The sequence below is a fragment of the Bombus flavifrons genome, chromosome 7 (genome assembly GCF_040668555.2).
Source record: "Bombus flavifrons isolate JBK064 chromosome 7, iyBomFlav1_principal, whole genome shotgun sequence".
Classification (NCBI taxonomy): Eukaryota; Metazoa; Arthropoda; class Insecta; order Hymenoptera; family Apidae; genus Bombus; species Bombus flavifrons.
The window spans coordinates 16,401,443-16,417,814 of NC_138448.1; the positions used below are offsets into that span (position 1 = coordinate 16,401,443).

The 16,372-nt window shown below is 31.5% G+C and overlaps 3 protein-coding genes across 4 annotated transcripts; 2 read left to right on the forward strand and 1 right to left on the reverse strand.

Annotated features, from left to right (window-relative positions):
- Window positions 1-493: 493 nt before the first annotated feature.
- fh (frataxin) lies at window positions 494-1,719 on the forward strand. The gene is made up of 3 exons (XM_069116619.1): window positions 494-838; window positions 1,220-1,340; window positions 1,447-1,719. Exons 1-3 carry the CDS (start codon window positions 597-599, stop codon window positions 1,714-1,716), a joined length of 633 nt encoding a protein of 210 aa, XP_068972720.1. The 5' UTR covers window positions 494-596; the 3' UTR covers window positions 1,717-1,719.
- On the forward strand, window positions 1,711-9,378 carry LOC138181624 (uncharacterized). 2 transcript variants are annotated; one of them, XM_069116616.1, is made up of 14 exons: window positions 1,711-1,848; window positions 2,139-2,244; window positions 3,344-3,611; window positions 3,807-3,951; window positions 4,635-4,834; window positions 5,418-5,524; window positions 5,610-5,831; window positions 6,433-6,636; window positions 6,847-7,149; window positions 7,226-7,324; window positions 7,631-8,016; window positions 8,219-8,333; window positions 8,410-8,568; window positions 9,097-9,378. In XM_069116616.1, the coding sequence occupies exons 2-14, from the start codon at window positions 2,170-2,172 to the stop codon at window positions 9,292-9,294; spliced, it is 2,481 nt and encodes an 826-aa protein (XP_068972717.1). In that variant the 5' UTR covers window positions 1,711-1,848; window positions 2,139-2,169; the 3' UTR covers window positions 9,295-9,378. The 2 variants fall into 2 exon arrangements, with proteins under 2 accessions (XP_068972717.1, XP_068972718.1); XM_069116617.1 differs by lacking the exon at window positions 2,139-2,244 and having other exon boundaries at window positions 1,723-1,848.
- Window positions 9,379-10,216: 838 nt separating this feature from the next.
- On the reverse strand, window positions 10,217-15,102 carry LOC138181442 (short neuropeptide F). Its single transcript, XM_069116227.1, has 4 exons — window positions 14,948-15,102; window positions 12,291-12,391; window positions 11,328-11,509; window positions 10,217-10,746 (listed from the first exon to the last, which is right to left on the reverse strand). Exons 2-4 carry the CDS (start codon window positions 12,376-12,378, stop codon window positions 10,690-10,692), a joined length of 327 nt encoding a protein of 108 aa, XP_068972328.1. The 5' UTR covers window positions 12,379-12,391; window positions 14,948-15,102; the 3' UTR covers window positions 10,217-10,689.
- Between the last annotated feature and the right edge of the window lie 1,270 nt (window positions 15,103-16,372).

Sequence of the window (16,372 nt, forward strand, 5' to 3'; positions counted from 1 at the left end):
TTTTCGTGTACTCTTTGTACGATCATCAACATGGACGAACATCGAAGTTAAACTACGTGAGTTCGACATTTCCGAATCTACAGAACGTGCTGTAAATGGAGCTACCTTGAATTCGCTTTTAGTATTTTCATACACAATGCAATAATAATTCCATTTTTTTTAATGTTCGCTATAAAAACATGTAGAGGCAATGCTAATGATTATTATATATATATATTGTCGCTATGTGTATTTGTTTATACTTAATTTTTTATTTTCGTCGTTTATTTATTGTTAGTCATAATCAATTCGCATTGCATCTACATGTTCTGTGCAACCAAATAGGGCAGATCCCTAATTTTATAGGTTCTTGTATATGCTACCTTTAGTTGACCTCAGCATTTCGCCGCATGATGTCGCACTAGTTCGGGAACGATCAGGTCTATAAGCATAAAGACTCTCATGAAGTTATATTATTCACGCTATAACGTAACAGTATACTAATATGTATGATTATACAGTCCACAACAAAACCATGTTTTGCGCATAGTGTGCGCATGGCAATGTCCCCTTGGTATCTTGTTTGATCAATATATAATATAGAAAAAATTTATATCATGTTACTAACTAGAAGCATAACAAGAAGTAGCATTTTTAGAATTCTATCGCATGATTCGGTATCAAAAGTTATAAATACTTGTTTAATACAAGAGATCAATATAAAATATCCAAAGAATATAGGTTATCTTGTATTACATTCTAAAAAGTATTCAAATAAAAGTAATAATGTAAAGACATTCAATTACAAATTAATAGCTTATCTCAGCTCAAATAGCAGTGTTGTATTTCCAATTACACAGTGAGTACATATTATGATAATAACAATGACAACTTATTCTCTGTACATTTTCTAAGCTTAAAGTAGCTGTGCTTTCTTTAGATCTTTCAATTAGTGTTTTGAATTGGAAAATCTAAATATTACACGCAAATATTAAATACATAAAATGTATATGTATAAATATCATATATTACACTTAGTACAATCTATCGTGCATTTGACTCATAGGTACATACACACACACACACGCACGCGCGTAGAAATATTACATGTAGCGTATGATTATTTGTTTATAATTTAACTCAGTTCTAATCCTATTTGAGTCTCATTTTTTAACAAGAATATTCTAGCAAACAACAGTAAATTATGAATAACACAGAAGAAATCTTTTCTTTTACATAGAGAATTGACGCCTGTAGAATTTGAGAGAATTTCTGACGAAACACTTGATTCTTTAACTGAATATTTTGATGAATTAATAGAGCAAACAGCACATTTATCAGATGCAGATGTGTCATATGGGGTATGTTGTATCAGCATATATATGGTATTTTTATGACTATGTTACAATTATGAAGATATTACGTAATTGTGATGTTTAGTTAATAATATCATACTTAATGTTGTAGGATGGAGTATTAACTGTCAAGTTTGGTAATTCTTATGGCACTTATGTCATAAATCGTCAGACTCCGAATAAACAAATTTGGCTATCTTCTCCTAAGTCTGGTCCAAAGCGATACGATTTTATAAATGGTAGATGGATTTATAAACATGACGGAAAAACATTACACGAACTACTTAACAGTGAAATAGCAGCAATCATAAAGGATCAAACAAACTTCGATAAATGTTCCTTTAGTGGAAAAGAAAGAGAAGCAACGACGACAGATCTTTAATTCCATTTATCGATGTTCAAAGTTGTAATATCGATTGAAATGGCTGAATATCTTCGGTTGGAAATGTACAATTTTACAATCTATGTATATAAATAATAATATAAAATAGATATGACATTGTAATATATTTATGTGAGTATCTTTGTAAAATATTGACACGAATATTTGCATGATAGAATGGCACATTTATAAGTTTGGTATTTATATGCATATTTATGTGCAAAAGAAGAAATGTAATCAAGAATAATTTACTTTAAAATTTAATACAACAATATATACACGATCGCTATACGTTTTTATGTATAAATTATTTATCGAGTATGTTTTATGTAAATAAGTAATATTCAAGTTGAGTATTAATGAATATTATTATCTAAAATTTGTCGTTAATAAATATTTTTATATATTTATATATTTCTAAGAACGTTATTATCTACCAAAGAATCGACGAAAATGGAGATTATGGAAGATGGCAATTTAGTAGACCGCGTTAGAATCTTATTGCAACGGGACATGCAATATTATCAGGTATTATTATTTTTAATTAATAGTTACGAATTTCTCGAATAATTTTCCACCAAGTTAAAGAACTTGTTTTGAAAACTTAATAAGAATATACTTTTTTTTTTTTACTACAAAATAATAAATATATAGTGAATAATAAGTAAATTTGTATAATGGTTATACGGATTGTTATTAAAATATATTAATATTCTGTATTGGTATTTGATATTTAGAATTTTTCTAAGTATGGAAAAAGATAAGATTGCTGTACATAAACATGTATATTAGCTTGGAAACCATCTTGCAATTAAAATCGTATGACATGTATACGATATATGTATGTATTTTCCACAAGGGGAATTCGAAAAAACAAAAATAAGAAAAACATCTATATTGTATATCTATATTGTTAGCAACATTTACAATATATACATGTATGTATATTAGTCTCAATCTTTTTTTCCATCACCCTTGAAGTTTTTTTAGTAGATAAAATGTACTTTTATATGTACAAATACATGTTGCGTACGATTTCGGCTGTGACTCATGTAAGTTTATTTAATATGACAATTTTCTATAAGGTGCTAAGTTGTTTAGTTAATTTACAAACGATAAAAAATTTCTATTATTGCGAATAAAGTTTTGCATATGAAACCAGAAATTTAGAAATCGATGCTAATATCTTTTCTCAATTCTGATAATATTAACTTTAATGTTGTTTTTAAGATAAAGAAGAAATACACGATTAAAAATTAATTGGTTTAGTGCGATCAAGCTGTTGTCACTTAGTTCATATTCCTCATTAATCATTCATATGCATATATTAGTCAAGGTGTACTGTATATCTACGATAGATCTTTTGGAATAGAAAAATTTTCTCCTTTACTATCGAGTTATTTATACAGAATTTTTATAATTATTGTATGTACGTACGTAACATCGAACTGTAGATTTTAAACTCAAATACGAGTTCTCTTTACAATTTGATTAATAAAGCGTTAGACGACAACTATATGAAAATATACACGTAAATATAAATTATCTCAATTTTATCTTCTTACAAACTAATAATACCGTAAGTTTGTTATGGTATAATAACGTATAGTATATCATAATGATACAGGAAATGCAAACTGTACTAAAGGAGCCGCTTTGCTCACGTATTAGCGGTGGAAAACTTGATTTTCCGAGACACGCGTCATTTGTCGCAGTTAAAATTGTTACGTGGTGGGAAGCAGATTTTCAAGCTGCTTTTAAACGTCATTCTGGTCTAACGAGTTTAATGGAAAACAAATCTTCCGCAATCGTAGAAAACGAAGAGAGAGTTATCAAAAAGATCTCACCATCCGAATTTGTGTTACTTGTTGTCGATACCGCCGATAAATTATTAGGTAAAAAAAATAACTTTGTTGGAAAAAGATGTATGCTTAAGTCATCGTACATAATCGTACTTAGATAGATATCTGCTGTTGCTTTACTAAAATAAAACGAGCAATCAAACTTATCGCGAACAAAATATATAATATTTTAATACACATTTTAATACACAATATTTTACACATTTTGTAATAATAACATTATTTCAGAACATTTACATCTGCTTATTCAAGAATCATTAGATCATGCAGATTTAACGGTATTAACAGCTACTTTAGGAGCAGCTGCATTAATACGAAATTGTCTGTGGTGCTATAATCGACAAGCTAAGAATTTAATTTCCCCGGAATCAAGGTAATTGATATGTGTTGTGCACGTATGGATGCGTGTGCTTTTTATACGATTGCACGAACTTTTGAATTACCTTTCATAAAGTCCAGTCTTTATGTACATAATTATAATTGTATACTTATCACAAGGTATAATGCAATGTTAAATTTATTATATAATTAAAATTAAGAGATACACGAAGAATTAGAGAAATTAATTATATAGATGATTTAAAAAATTTAATATTTGTAAAGCGAAGGAATTCCTTTCACTGAAAGACCTAACTGTGAATAACTTATTTTTCCTAACTTATACGAATCAACGGTTGTTGCTTATTCCTCTTTTTTTATCGTTTTATACTTCATTTCATTTAGATCGATAATCTTCATAGACGTGTCTATTGATAAGAAAATGACAAAACTTGAATTCTATACACGGATTGTACATGTAAGTCTGAATGGTTGTGAAACATTTATTCTGAAAATTTTCGTACGAAGCATTATTTTTAGGAATCTTTTTCCACGTGCAATTGCAAATATCTGCAAAGTTTGTGATTTCACGATATAACGTCGAATACTCAGAATATTCAGATAAAAGAAAAATCTTATTTCTATAATAATAATATCGTGCTGTTGTTCACAATCTCCAATTAATGGCTTAGAGTGCTTTAATTTCCAAATAATTTCCATAATTTTTCTTTGGGATAGCGAGAAATTAAACACATCATATAAATGCTATCATGAAATGACAGAAGCTGTAGCAGAGCGATTATTGGATTTACATTGCCGCTTAATTTCGTTATATATACTTAACGAAGCTGATTCCCTCAGTTGGCACGATACTACGTCATTTTTTGAACGAGAACGATGCTCTTTCGTAATACAAATGTGGTGGCTCTATATGCAAGGTAATTATAACAAAGTTAGAAAGTAATACATCATCTATCAATCTAAATGTGGAAAAAACGAATTCGGTATTCGATATCAAAATATTAATAGTTTGTAAAAGCTGTAGTTGTGATTTATACCTTTTACCTGATATCTCTTGATATCTGTCACGATAAGACGTAGTTTACAGACATTCTTTTATACAGCAATAAGTAATTTTATTTTGGTAAAGGGATCTTTAATATGTAGCCTCTGTTACAAGACATTATCTTGATAATTAATATTACAGTAACGTGAATAGATAGTAGTTTCTTGCAGCAACGATTGGGGAATATGATACAACAAATGGTATAAAATGGTATAAAATTTCTCAGCAGAAGGTATGTAACGTGCTTTTAACATTCCTTGAAATCTGAAAGTTGTAACCGTTCACGTAACATAGCATTTTATAATTTTCCTTCCAAAAGATTTCGAGGATCCATATTTGTCTTATCCAAGGGCTGCGTTTGAAATTATGTTATTTAAACACCTACGGATCAATACTGTTATATTTTCCTCTTAATTATAACTATATTTTTCATATTTTTTATTTCATATTTTTAGGAACAAAGAGAGATCTATGGAGTACCGTATCTCCAAAAATGGCACAACGTGTTTTTTCTGGAATGTTGAACGAATCTTTGTCCATTATTGTTACAAGATTTATTTATGTAAGAATATCTAACGATCGTATATCGCTTTCACTTACTATGCGTATAGGTGATATCGATACAGAAAAATATATACCAAAAATAGGGTCGACCGAGTTTGGCACGATCCGAACAATTCTGGACGGATGCCTTTAACGTTCTGTGTTGTACCGGATATCTTGCTTTGGGTGCCTGTACAAGTGCCAACGAAATGATTGGAATGAAATTAAATAGATTACCAACTGCCATTAGGGACATACACGCGAAATGCAATGAATTGTTGATTTGCTTGTTATTAAGGGGAACTCCTCTTCGAGAATTATATCAGGTAAAATATTAATAGTTACGAATGGCTGAAATATGATTAAATATATGTACAGGGTGATTCTTTGAGAGGTATATCTCTGGATCGGTGGACATTTGTAAAAGAAAAATTGATACAGAATTGATCTTGAACATGATTTTCGACGATAACAATTTTTTTATTACAATGCGTTCTACCGATCAGTAGAGTAACGTTGCAGAATGAGCCATGTTATAGCAGTGATAATACTTCTTTGTTGTTTCTTTCTTTTTTTTTTTTTTTTTTTTTGGAAATTTCAAGGTCATCTCGCACAATCTTTTAACGTCTTCACATAGTATCTGACGAAGATGGAAGATAATTAGAAAGCGATATAATAAAATCTTTTATAATTCGTCTTTTTATCGTTACTAGTATCAATGCGATTAAACGGAAATGTAGAATTTAAAAATCATTTTTTCTGTATGGGATAGAATAAAAATATCTTAATTTCGACTTTTACTTTAAGTTTTGTTATGCTATATATATATGCATATAACTGCATATGTATAGCTTATAATAGGCATACATAAATACGTAGGTATAGATCATACAGTTTTGTTCTAGATTCGTTGAATTTTTATTATAGGTATTCCGTTTTGGACTTGAAAATTTAACAATTTTGCAACCGCGTCGCGAACCTGCTGCCTGGTTATTAGTATGCGCACCGAATTTATTAGGCTCCGTCGATTCTGACATTTACATTTCAAATTTGCCTAAAAATCGAGTTGCAATTTTAGAATTAAACGTTCTTAGACATCAACCCCAACCAAATTGGCCTCAGTTAATGAAGGTAATTGTAACGCTATCTATAGCATAAGAATGGAATAATCTCTAATTAGAGATATAAGCTATAAACATAAAACCAGTTTCTTTTCTTTGATGTTTGTCAAATGGTAAAACAATGCAATCCATTTCCGCTACCTGTCCGCTTATTTTTGTCCCCGACAAATGCATACATTTGCAGGATTAAAAAAAAGATGCTAATTTCAAATTTTCATAGGTACTCTTTATGAATGACTATGCGGTGGCTAAAATATTATTAAACACTTTAATCTACAAATGTGGTAATTTTACGTCTAAAAATGATTTTGATATTTTCCAAGAATTACAATCCAATGGAATGAGTTGCGGTGGTTTTTTATGCAGTGGTATAATGTGCAATGCATCGATGAAAGTAACGTCAGCGTTAGGCCTTTATAGTTTAACGTATATTTTAACGTACATAGCGCAAGACCCTGGTTGTGTTATCGTGACAGCTTTAAAACAGCTTCCCGATTGGTCGAGATATCTGGACCGCCAACAGGTATTCGTTAAAATATCGAGAACAAAAATAAAATATGTAAGAATAAAAAATAATATATGTAAACATATTTATTTAGGTGTGGAATCAATCAAGACCGCCCTGGCTGAATGCGATTTTAAGTCCATTAAAGAATATGATGCATCCAATTATCGAAATTCTTTTGGAAGCTGTAAGAGTAAGTTGCTGATTATAAACGTGCGTCTAGTTTCATTTTAATAGTAACAAAACTACATCTCTACGTGTGTACGTACATACATGTAGAGCGAGTATTTATATAAATGTATTACCTTCGAATGTAAACGTAACAAGCAGATATTTGACATGAATTTGTCCTGCAATTATTGCTGAGAAATCCGAAAAAGATATTACAAACGAAAGCGATACGAAAATTGCTCGTCGTTCTTGAAACAAATACGTAAGATCGTAACCATAAAAAGTTTAATAAACGTTGGTTTTTGAAAAATATCTTAATAATTTGCAGACAGGCGCTTCTATGTATCAGGCAATGTCGTTGGTAATTGGTTGTTTCGCTGAATTGTATGTAACGTTACCACCTGCAATTTTAAAAACTGTACTTGCATTACAAGATAATATCCCTGCCCATTGTCATCCAATTGGTGGGAACGTCCTTCTCCACGTTCTCTGTGCATCCCTCTATACCGCCCTTATCGAGTATTCGAAAACTTGCGAAACAAAAATACAAGACGATTCAACCTCTGAAGGAATAGATTACTTAGAATTAAATTTTTTCGACCCCAACGACGTATCGGCAACAGTAACCACCTTGGCCGAAGCTATTTGTAGTATCGACGAAGACGATAAGCATACTTCCCAAATCGACGATTTCTTCCAGCTTGTAAAAAAAAAGTAAGACTATTTTATAATCTTAAAAAAATATTTATATGAAATTTTTATGTAAAATTGGCAATCACAACGCACTGTTCAAAACAATTAGAGGTTCGCTTTTCGCGTGAAAGATAATTCGATCTTTATATCGGTGAAAAATAATCAACAATTTTTCCCTTCCATCTTGTTTAAATGTTTGAAGACAATGAAATTAATCTTTCAGTGTACAAACATCAAATATAAATTCATGCATTAACGAAACGTACAACTTGTTTTCCGTTATCGAGGTACATACCGACGAGCTGTTGTTCACTAGTTCTGGACGACAGGCTTTAAAGGTACGTAATAAAACATATTGTGGTCTAAATTATTGCATGCAAAATTTAATTTCGTGCAAAATGTTTCGCGTTACAGGTAACGTACGAATTTCTGATTCGCGCGTCTGATTTAATATTAAATAAATTACGACAAAATGATATTACGAAACTTGTGGACGATATACCGCATATGTCGCCTCTTTTTAAACCACTAACGCATATAATGTTCCATATTGAAGACACAGCATTTGATCAGGTCAGTATATAATTGGAATAATCGTGATAGCATAAATAAATAGAAAAATCGAGGGAGCATATAGATCTTTATTAAAATAGCTACGTTACAAAGCTCGAATAAAATAAGGTTAAAAATTTAACCAAGTAATGCAAACATACATAGAGTAGATAGAGTGGTTAATGTAAAATATACAATGGTATGTACATATATATTCTTTATCCATTGATCGAATTGTCTTATAATTAGAAACTTTATTCACCAAACAATTTTAGTAAAGACGTTTTCGGTTTTCGTAAATAAAAACGTGATATAGTTCGCATTTAATAGAAATAAAGCAGTAAGCAAATTTATTTCACATTTCTAAAGAAACAAATTAGTAGATATGTCGAAATTATGGATATATTGGCTAGTATAGTCTGAACGATCAACCACATAATACAATTTTTTCCCGGTAAAAGTATTCAAACTCTGTTGATATCGATATTTATGTAAAGTAAAATACGTATTATCATATTTACAAAGAATAACAAAGTCATCTTCTTACAGTTTCTTATCCAATATGAGAAAACCAATTGGAGAAAAATGTTAACAATGCCACTTTCTATTACTATAGACCACGCACGAAGCCAACTTTTATCACGACCAGAATTTAAAAATATCGGCGAATTGATTCACGAAGACAAAGAAGCCGCGTGTTCACTTAAGAAACTTTGTTCTTCCATAAAAACGGCACACTTTAAGTAACGATTAAATATCGTGAGATCATATTAAACGTTTAAATTATAGCTTAAGATAAACTAAACTTTTCTAACTAATTCTAAGACTCAAATTTTGGCAAAACTTAGGGCATGAGCCAGAAATGTTGAGAAATTATACGTATAAAAATGTAATGCTTGAAATCTCTATGTGAGTGAAATAACGTAAAAGTGAATTGAATGTACCTAAAATTTGCGAAAGAAAAAACACATATAGGACGATAGAGTCGTTTAATTATGAGGTTTCGGAAACAATTTATACCTTGCAACTAATTGTAAGTGTCAAGTAATTATACGTAGTTAATAAATTTTCACTCCAAAGTTTACAAAAAACCCAAACTCGCCTTTCTTCGTTTCAATCTGTTGAAATTCTCGATATTATCATATTATGCCTTGTTATTAAATATACTTGCATTACAAGTAAGCCTTGTTATTATTTCCACATTCAGTACGCCTTATTATTAAATAGGTATACTTCCATCTTAAACATCCATTAACCGAATGTTTATCACATGATGCGTCATTGCATAAATTCATGGTCCGAATTGGCAGATCGACGCCAACAAACACTGGAAATCAAGTCAAATAAATAATTCGATCTCCGACATTTTGATCTTTTCGTTTCAACGACTCGTACTCGGAGAAATGAAATTAACAATATTAAAAAGTTGAAAATAAATCAAGTATTAGGTATATTCATTTTTATGTATACAACTGTTGCGATGGTTGTTTTCCATTCTTATCATTAATTTTTGACTTCAGCAAAACGTTGAAAAAAATTATTCTCTTTCAAGGGACGAACGTGTTGTTCCGATAAGCAACATCTTCTTTCAATTCTAAGTTTACTAACCTTTGTCAGATAAATTCATATATATATATATATAAATATATGTATAGCGTATACGTATAACGTAAATAATGTTGAGACATTTACTTGATAAAAGGTGTCACCGGATATATATACGTAAAATAAATAAAAATTGCTAATTTAATAAACAAGGAGATGCAAATTAATCACGTAATGTAAAAGATGTAGTAAATTTCTCTTGTGTAATTTCCTTTTATTAGTAATTTCAAATGTCGATTTTTTCTTCAAACACTACACCGTCTATTATATTTTTATACTGCTTACAATCAAAGCAAAAATTAATTTTACGTAACGAACCATCAAAAATATAATATTTAGTATGGAAAATATTTTAATTATGGATAATGTTTTTAATTCTCATCGTGTTTAAAAAGAATAAAAGAAGAAGAATAAAAATAATTTCTATTTTCTAGCTGATCGCGTAATGTTACGATATAATTAGATGTACGTTGTACACTCTGTACGATTTTTGTATATATGGTAAGAGAAACTGAAGAATGTTATTCGTATCCGTGTTCACTTGTTGTCGAATCTCGATGAGATAACGCTTATAGGTTTTGGTAGAATTCCGACCTGAAAAATACAATTTTCAAGTGTTATTTATACAAATTCTATTACTATTTGTTCCAAAGTATATCGCACAATTATTGACTTCTACATTTTTACGATTACATCGATACGAATAAATATACAAATATATTTTTCATATACGTCATTTCGTTCGCGATAGATCTGTAATTTCCGGATTTATAAGATAATTAGATGTTATAGTTTCTCTATTATTCTATATTAAGTACCAATCATTCCTCGAATAAAATTCCACGACTCGAGCGAAATTGAATAAAATTTAGCTTATTTAACTTGTGACACATACATACATATCTATGTATATTTTAGTGGATTATATTTTGCTGTCGTCATGGTTAAAAAGCGAAGAAAACTTACAGGTAGGTATGTAAATTAGATAAGAAAAATGGGTAAGTCTTACTGTTGCACGAATGAATGAAAAGTGAGCGTATTGTCCAAAGAAAGGACGAAAATATAGTTATTATTCTTATTACGTCGGTATTTCTAAATTTCTATTTTATGCGAGTGTTTATCCAAGAATGTTCGTTATCTAAAGATAAAAACGTTAGAAACGTTAATATACTTACGGACGAACGAGGATCCGAACGTCCAAAACGTAAACGTAACGAAGGCGATCGTTGAGATTTACGGATCATCAAATGTTCCAGTGGAGTCTCGCCAAGTCCGGCATTCTCTAAAGCGCTACGTTGCATCAAAATTCTGTAAAGCTCGTGAATATTTTCAACTGGCGTTTTTTCTGCTACTTCATCTGTAAATACGACGTACAGATGAAAGTGACCAAGCGATGGTACGTTGTTGGCTATTAAGATCAGTGAAATTAGACAGTTGGACTAGTCGTTAGTTAGTCATTGTCAGTCGAACGATAATTACTAACATCGTCAAAAGTATTCGAGCATTTAATTTTGATAAATAATATTATATTTCAATTTATTAAATTTTCAATGTTTACATTAAGCGATTTGTATGTATAATAAAATGCAAAATGAAAATTGCAAAGTGTGCGAAGAAGTTATCATATCGAGAGCGATTATTTAAAAGTTTGTCACAGGTAAATCTGACATCGAACGTCTGTAATTTTCCACTTTCAACGTTCATACATGAGCTACGAGCTTTAAAGCGGTAATTATCATGTTTATAGGAACGATATAGAAATCGTTTCGTCGAAACAAAACTTTGACCTTTGAAAGGCTTGTTCGTTCATCGTTTGAAGTACGCTACCGCTGTATTACATGGCGATAGCAAAAGCAATGCTTTCCTCAATGTGGTAATGTGGTCGTCTCAACTTATAGACTGCAAAAACTCTGTAACAGCTTGTAACGATCTACGTATACAGTTTTACAGATTCAAAATTAAAATAAGCACCTAGATAACATATAAATAATACCAACAAGTGATACGTAAATGATAAATATAAAAAATATAAAATAAAAGGACAATATTATTTATATTCGAACGTTCATTGAACGAACATAAATAATACGTACATTCGTTCTGCGTCGAACGAATATTCTCAACTTTTTTTCACCTACCTCCGTAATCTATGTAATTTTCAGCACCAACAACAAGGCCAACAATAATAAATAGCAAGAGTGATTTTGCGTAGAATTTGATCGACATCTTATCAAATTTCCTGAAAGTAAAATAATATTAAGCCTTTAATTGATTTTCATCGAAAGTCATATTAGTTAATCTTGAATAGGTTTATGAATTAAACTCGGTAAGAAGATTTTGTTAAATACATATAAGTAGAGAATGAAATACTTTTCTCGTTTATTTATTACATCGTACTATTTCTTATTCACCGTTATTTTCATTCGTCAGTCGATAAATTTTGTTTCCTTTCTTTATTTTTACTCTACTTCTATTTGAAGAAAAACGTAGGTGATCTGAAAATATTCAAAACTTTTGACCACTTTCGCGGTGGACATCCGCGCTAGCCGGTTGAACTTTACCATCATACCGTTTAACTTTAATTAATCAATATGTTACGATTGTTCTGATTGTAAAAAGATAGTTTCTTCGTAACGTATCGTAACGTAACGTAATATCGTATCGTAATGATGTTGCATTGCATTGTATTAGCACCGTTTGTTGCGCATACTTTACGTGCTATCTTATATTCCAATCTTATCTGAATTTGTCCCTGAATATATACCTATGTATCTGCTTCTAAATACCATCCTATTATAACTTTTCCCTATCTTCCTTTACTAAATTTATCGTTAGTTCCTTGATAGTCTTGGATTTTCTTGAAACCGTCCGAGAAAACCACGCGTACGTAAAGGCGAAACAGTTAGAGTAAATAAGAAGTTTTTCTGGATCGTTTAAAGAACCTTTCTTGGACTTTTTACGAGACTCTCTCTTGGACTGCTGGAAAAACTTTTATCGAGTTTTAAGAAGTTTCACTACGTTCATTGGAGAAAATATGTACACAAGATGGACATACCAGTATCTTTAATATACGAGTATCTTATTTAATCGTAACGATTCCAAGTTATAATATTACAAATGATAAATTTTCTATATTTATTTTTCATTACAAAACTACAACTTTACTCTTATATATAACTATACTTTTGCTCTTTCTAATATACAGCTATATACGTATATCTGTACAGCAGAAATACATACATCGACAAAGATAATCATAGTATGTACCGTGAAAGATTTGACCAAACATCAAATGCACCTATAATCGCTGGTAGTACGTGTCGTCGATCGCAATCATAGAATTCATATACATCGATAGACAAGACGTTGGGTTGCTCGAGCACAGGGAGGACATACGAGTAGCTTACCTAAAATTTCATAGATGTTTCGTCAATGAATTATTTGCAGGGGCAGATATGTACTTAGGTTATCGATCAACTAGTAATATTTTTAGACGGGTAATATGACGTAGTTTTAAAGAAATTTGATAAAATCAGAAGCAGTTGCAAACATTTAGGGCGTGATTTATGGGCGTGAAATTGAATCGAACTCGTGAACGATAGCATCTCCTTAATAATATTACTCCATTTTCTTATCCTTGATTATGATTATCAACCTTTTCGACGAAGGTTTTGGATTTTGGATAACGATTCGTGCGATACGATAGATGACGATAGAAAATTCAAACACATTGTCGTACAAGTACACTGCGAATAGTACACCGTGGTACAAAAGACTATTCTGATTTTCATTTTCATAAAGAGGAATCAGGAAGTTTGCAGCCCAACGAGGCAACGTTGTCAGATTGTTGTCAGATCGTTGTCAGAAACGAAATTGTGATAAAACTTATATAATAATTTTGGTAAAGACGTAATCTTCTACTATTGTCAGTCGTTGGATGTGTCATCGTCCAGGACGACTTCCTTGCTATCGAGCATGTGCCTATGACGTATTGGTCCTTGGTACACGTGCCAAGTATTCAGATTCTCGTATTCGAAACGTTCTCACGTATTCATCAAAGTAGCTTTAGTATTTTCCGCGTCTACCACGTTATGGGAGCCAGCAGTAAGAGAGGTAACGACAACCGTTCTCGTAGTCCGAGTCAAGGTATACAATCAGGAAATTTTAAATAATATAATATCGTACGAGATAAAATACGTACACCATATGGACCACAATTACGAGAGCTCGGCATACTATTCGTCCATTAGATCTAAGAAAGTCTATGATGCGACTGATTCGAGTTGTCGGTATCGCTACGAGTGTGTCCTAATGTATTACACGTTTCATCGAAAAATACGTTTTATGAAAAATAAAAGGCAGTAAATGGTTAGGCAGTAGGTGTTATGCCGTTATTCCAGTACAGTTTTGTACTTTTATTATTATTATTATCACTGTCGTAAAAACTGTTGATCTATTGAAAATTTATTTAAATACATTTATATATCTTTTAAATTTCCATTCCTATAAAATGATGTTAAAACCGTTATGTACGAGTACATGTTATGCATGTATCTATGTACATAATGCGTAGAAGATACGTAAATGTGAACGACTTTTTCAGACATTCGTTCGAGTCACAAGTTAAAAAATGAAAAACCGCTTAACGATGTTTCGTTCTTACAAAATAATCTGTTATTTCGCTCGAACTAATTGTACCGTAACAATGGTCTGTTAACATGTAATCGCCGCTTAATGAACAAATCGTGGAAATTTAATAAATAAGAAGATAAACGAGGTAGACACGTTAACTCACCAAGTAAAATAGGGGTGAAAGAATAAGCGAGGAATCGTTGCGAGTCCGTTTGTCGAAGCAGATACGATCTTGGAAATGTAGAGAGTCCGACGCGGTGGTAACGTTGAGAAGTGAAACGGTATCGAGAGTGTCTTCGTATATATAGTATAGGGCAGGGGTTGGGATGGTTTGAATGGGGTAGGAGAGTGTGAGCGCAAGCACAGGTGGCCGCTCGAAATGAAAGTACGCGGTCTCCCTTAGCGCAAGCGTCCCTCCTTCTTCGCGCTTTTGCATCCTCCGATGCGAATCACTTGCAACTCCTTCGCCAACGATCTCGCGCACTTTTCGACAACATTCTACGATCGATTCGCAACCACTACTTACTTGCTTTATATCAAGGACGACGAAAAATCTTTAGTCGATCCGAGTGTTAATTTCAAAGCTTCGGTCAACAGGTTTACCTGGAAACGACCTGCCGGTGATTTACATTTAGCTTATCGATCAGTTCTCCGTATCGCGGACAATTTTACATTCGACTAATACAACGTTAAAGATAATACCGTACCGATCAAATTATTATAATTGTTAAGCGAGTATGGTTTAACATAAATATCGTCGTGCAACAAAATATAGAATTCCGATTATCGAAAAGGAATAGAATTACAATCCGACGATTTCGCTGCGTTAATAATTATTTGGAATCTGAAATTTTACGTAATTTACGTAATTCAAATGATTGCCCAAACTTCGTTATCGTGTTTGATCCTTTTTAAAGATAAAAAAGTCGTCCAAGGTCCAGAAACTCGACACATCTTTCTTGACAAATATAGAAAAAGTTTTGGAGAAGGATTTCGATATTTCGTCTCTTACTTTATTCGCATATACCTACACGAAGCTCGAGTTTATCAAGATTTGATGAATAAGGAATAAATCTTCGATCCTATTCGCGGTAGGGGTTCAATTACGTTTCAATCGCAAGCAATGAACGATGTTAGAAAAGACTACTTGATTAGCCATGATTAGAGCAGAAATATACGCCGCACTATACAGTAGAATATTTTCTTTTGCTCTTGTTAGCTTCTCGCTCCAATTGACTTGATTCGATTTGTGTTTTATAAAAAGAGGATAATAAATAGACATATAGCGAGATAATAAAATCGATCTTCTAAAATTTTTTCAAAACCATATTGCAATTACTTTCCTTTCTAATAAACGATGCTTTCGTCGACAATGTATATTTTCCTAAAAATGCCTGGTAATAACTAATCGCGCATTCTATTTCTTAATTTATCAACGTATAATTAGTTTCTCGGTAATGGTAGAAAAATTCATTCGTTCTATTATACGCGAGCTTTGACGTAGACAATTTCTGCATATAAATAATTTCAATACGCATCTACGTACGTACTTGTGAATAATCGTTATGCGTTATAAACTACAAAATTT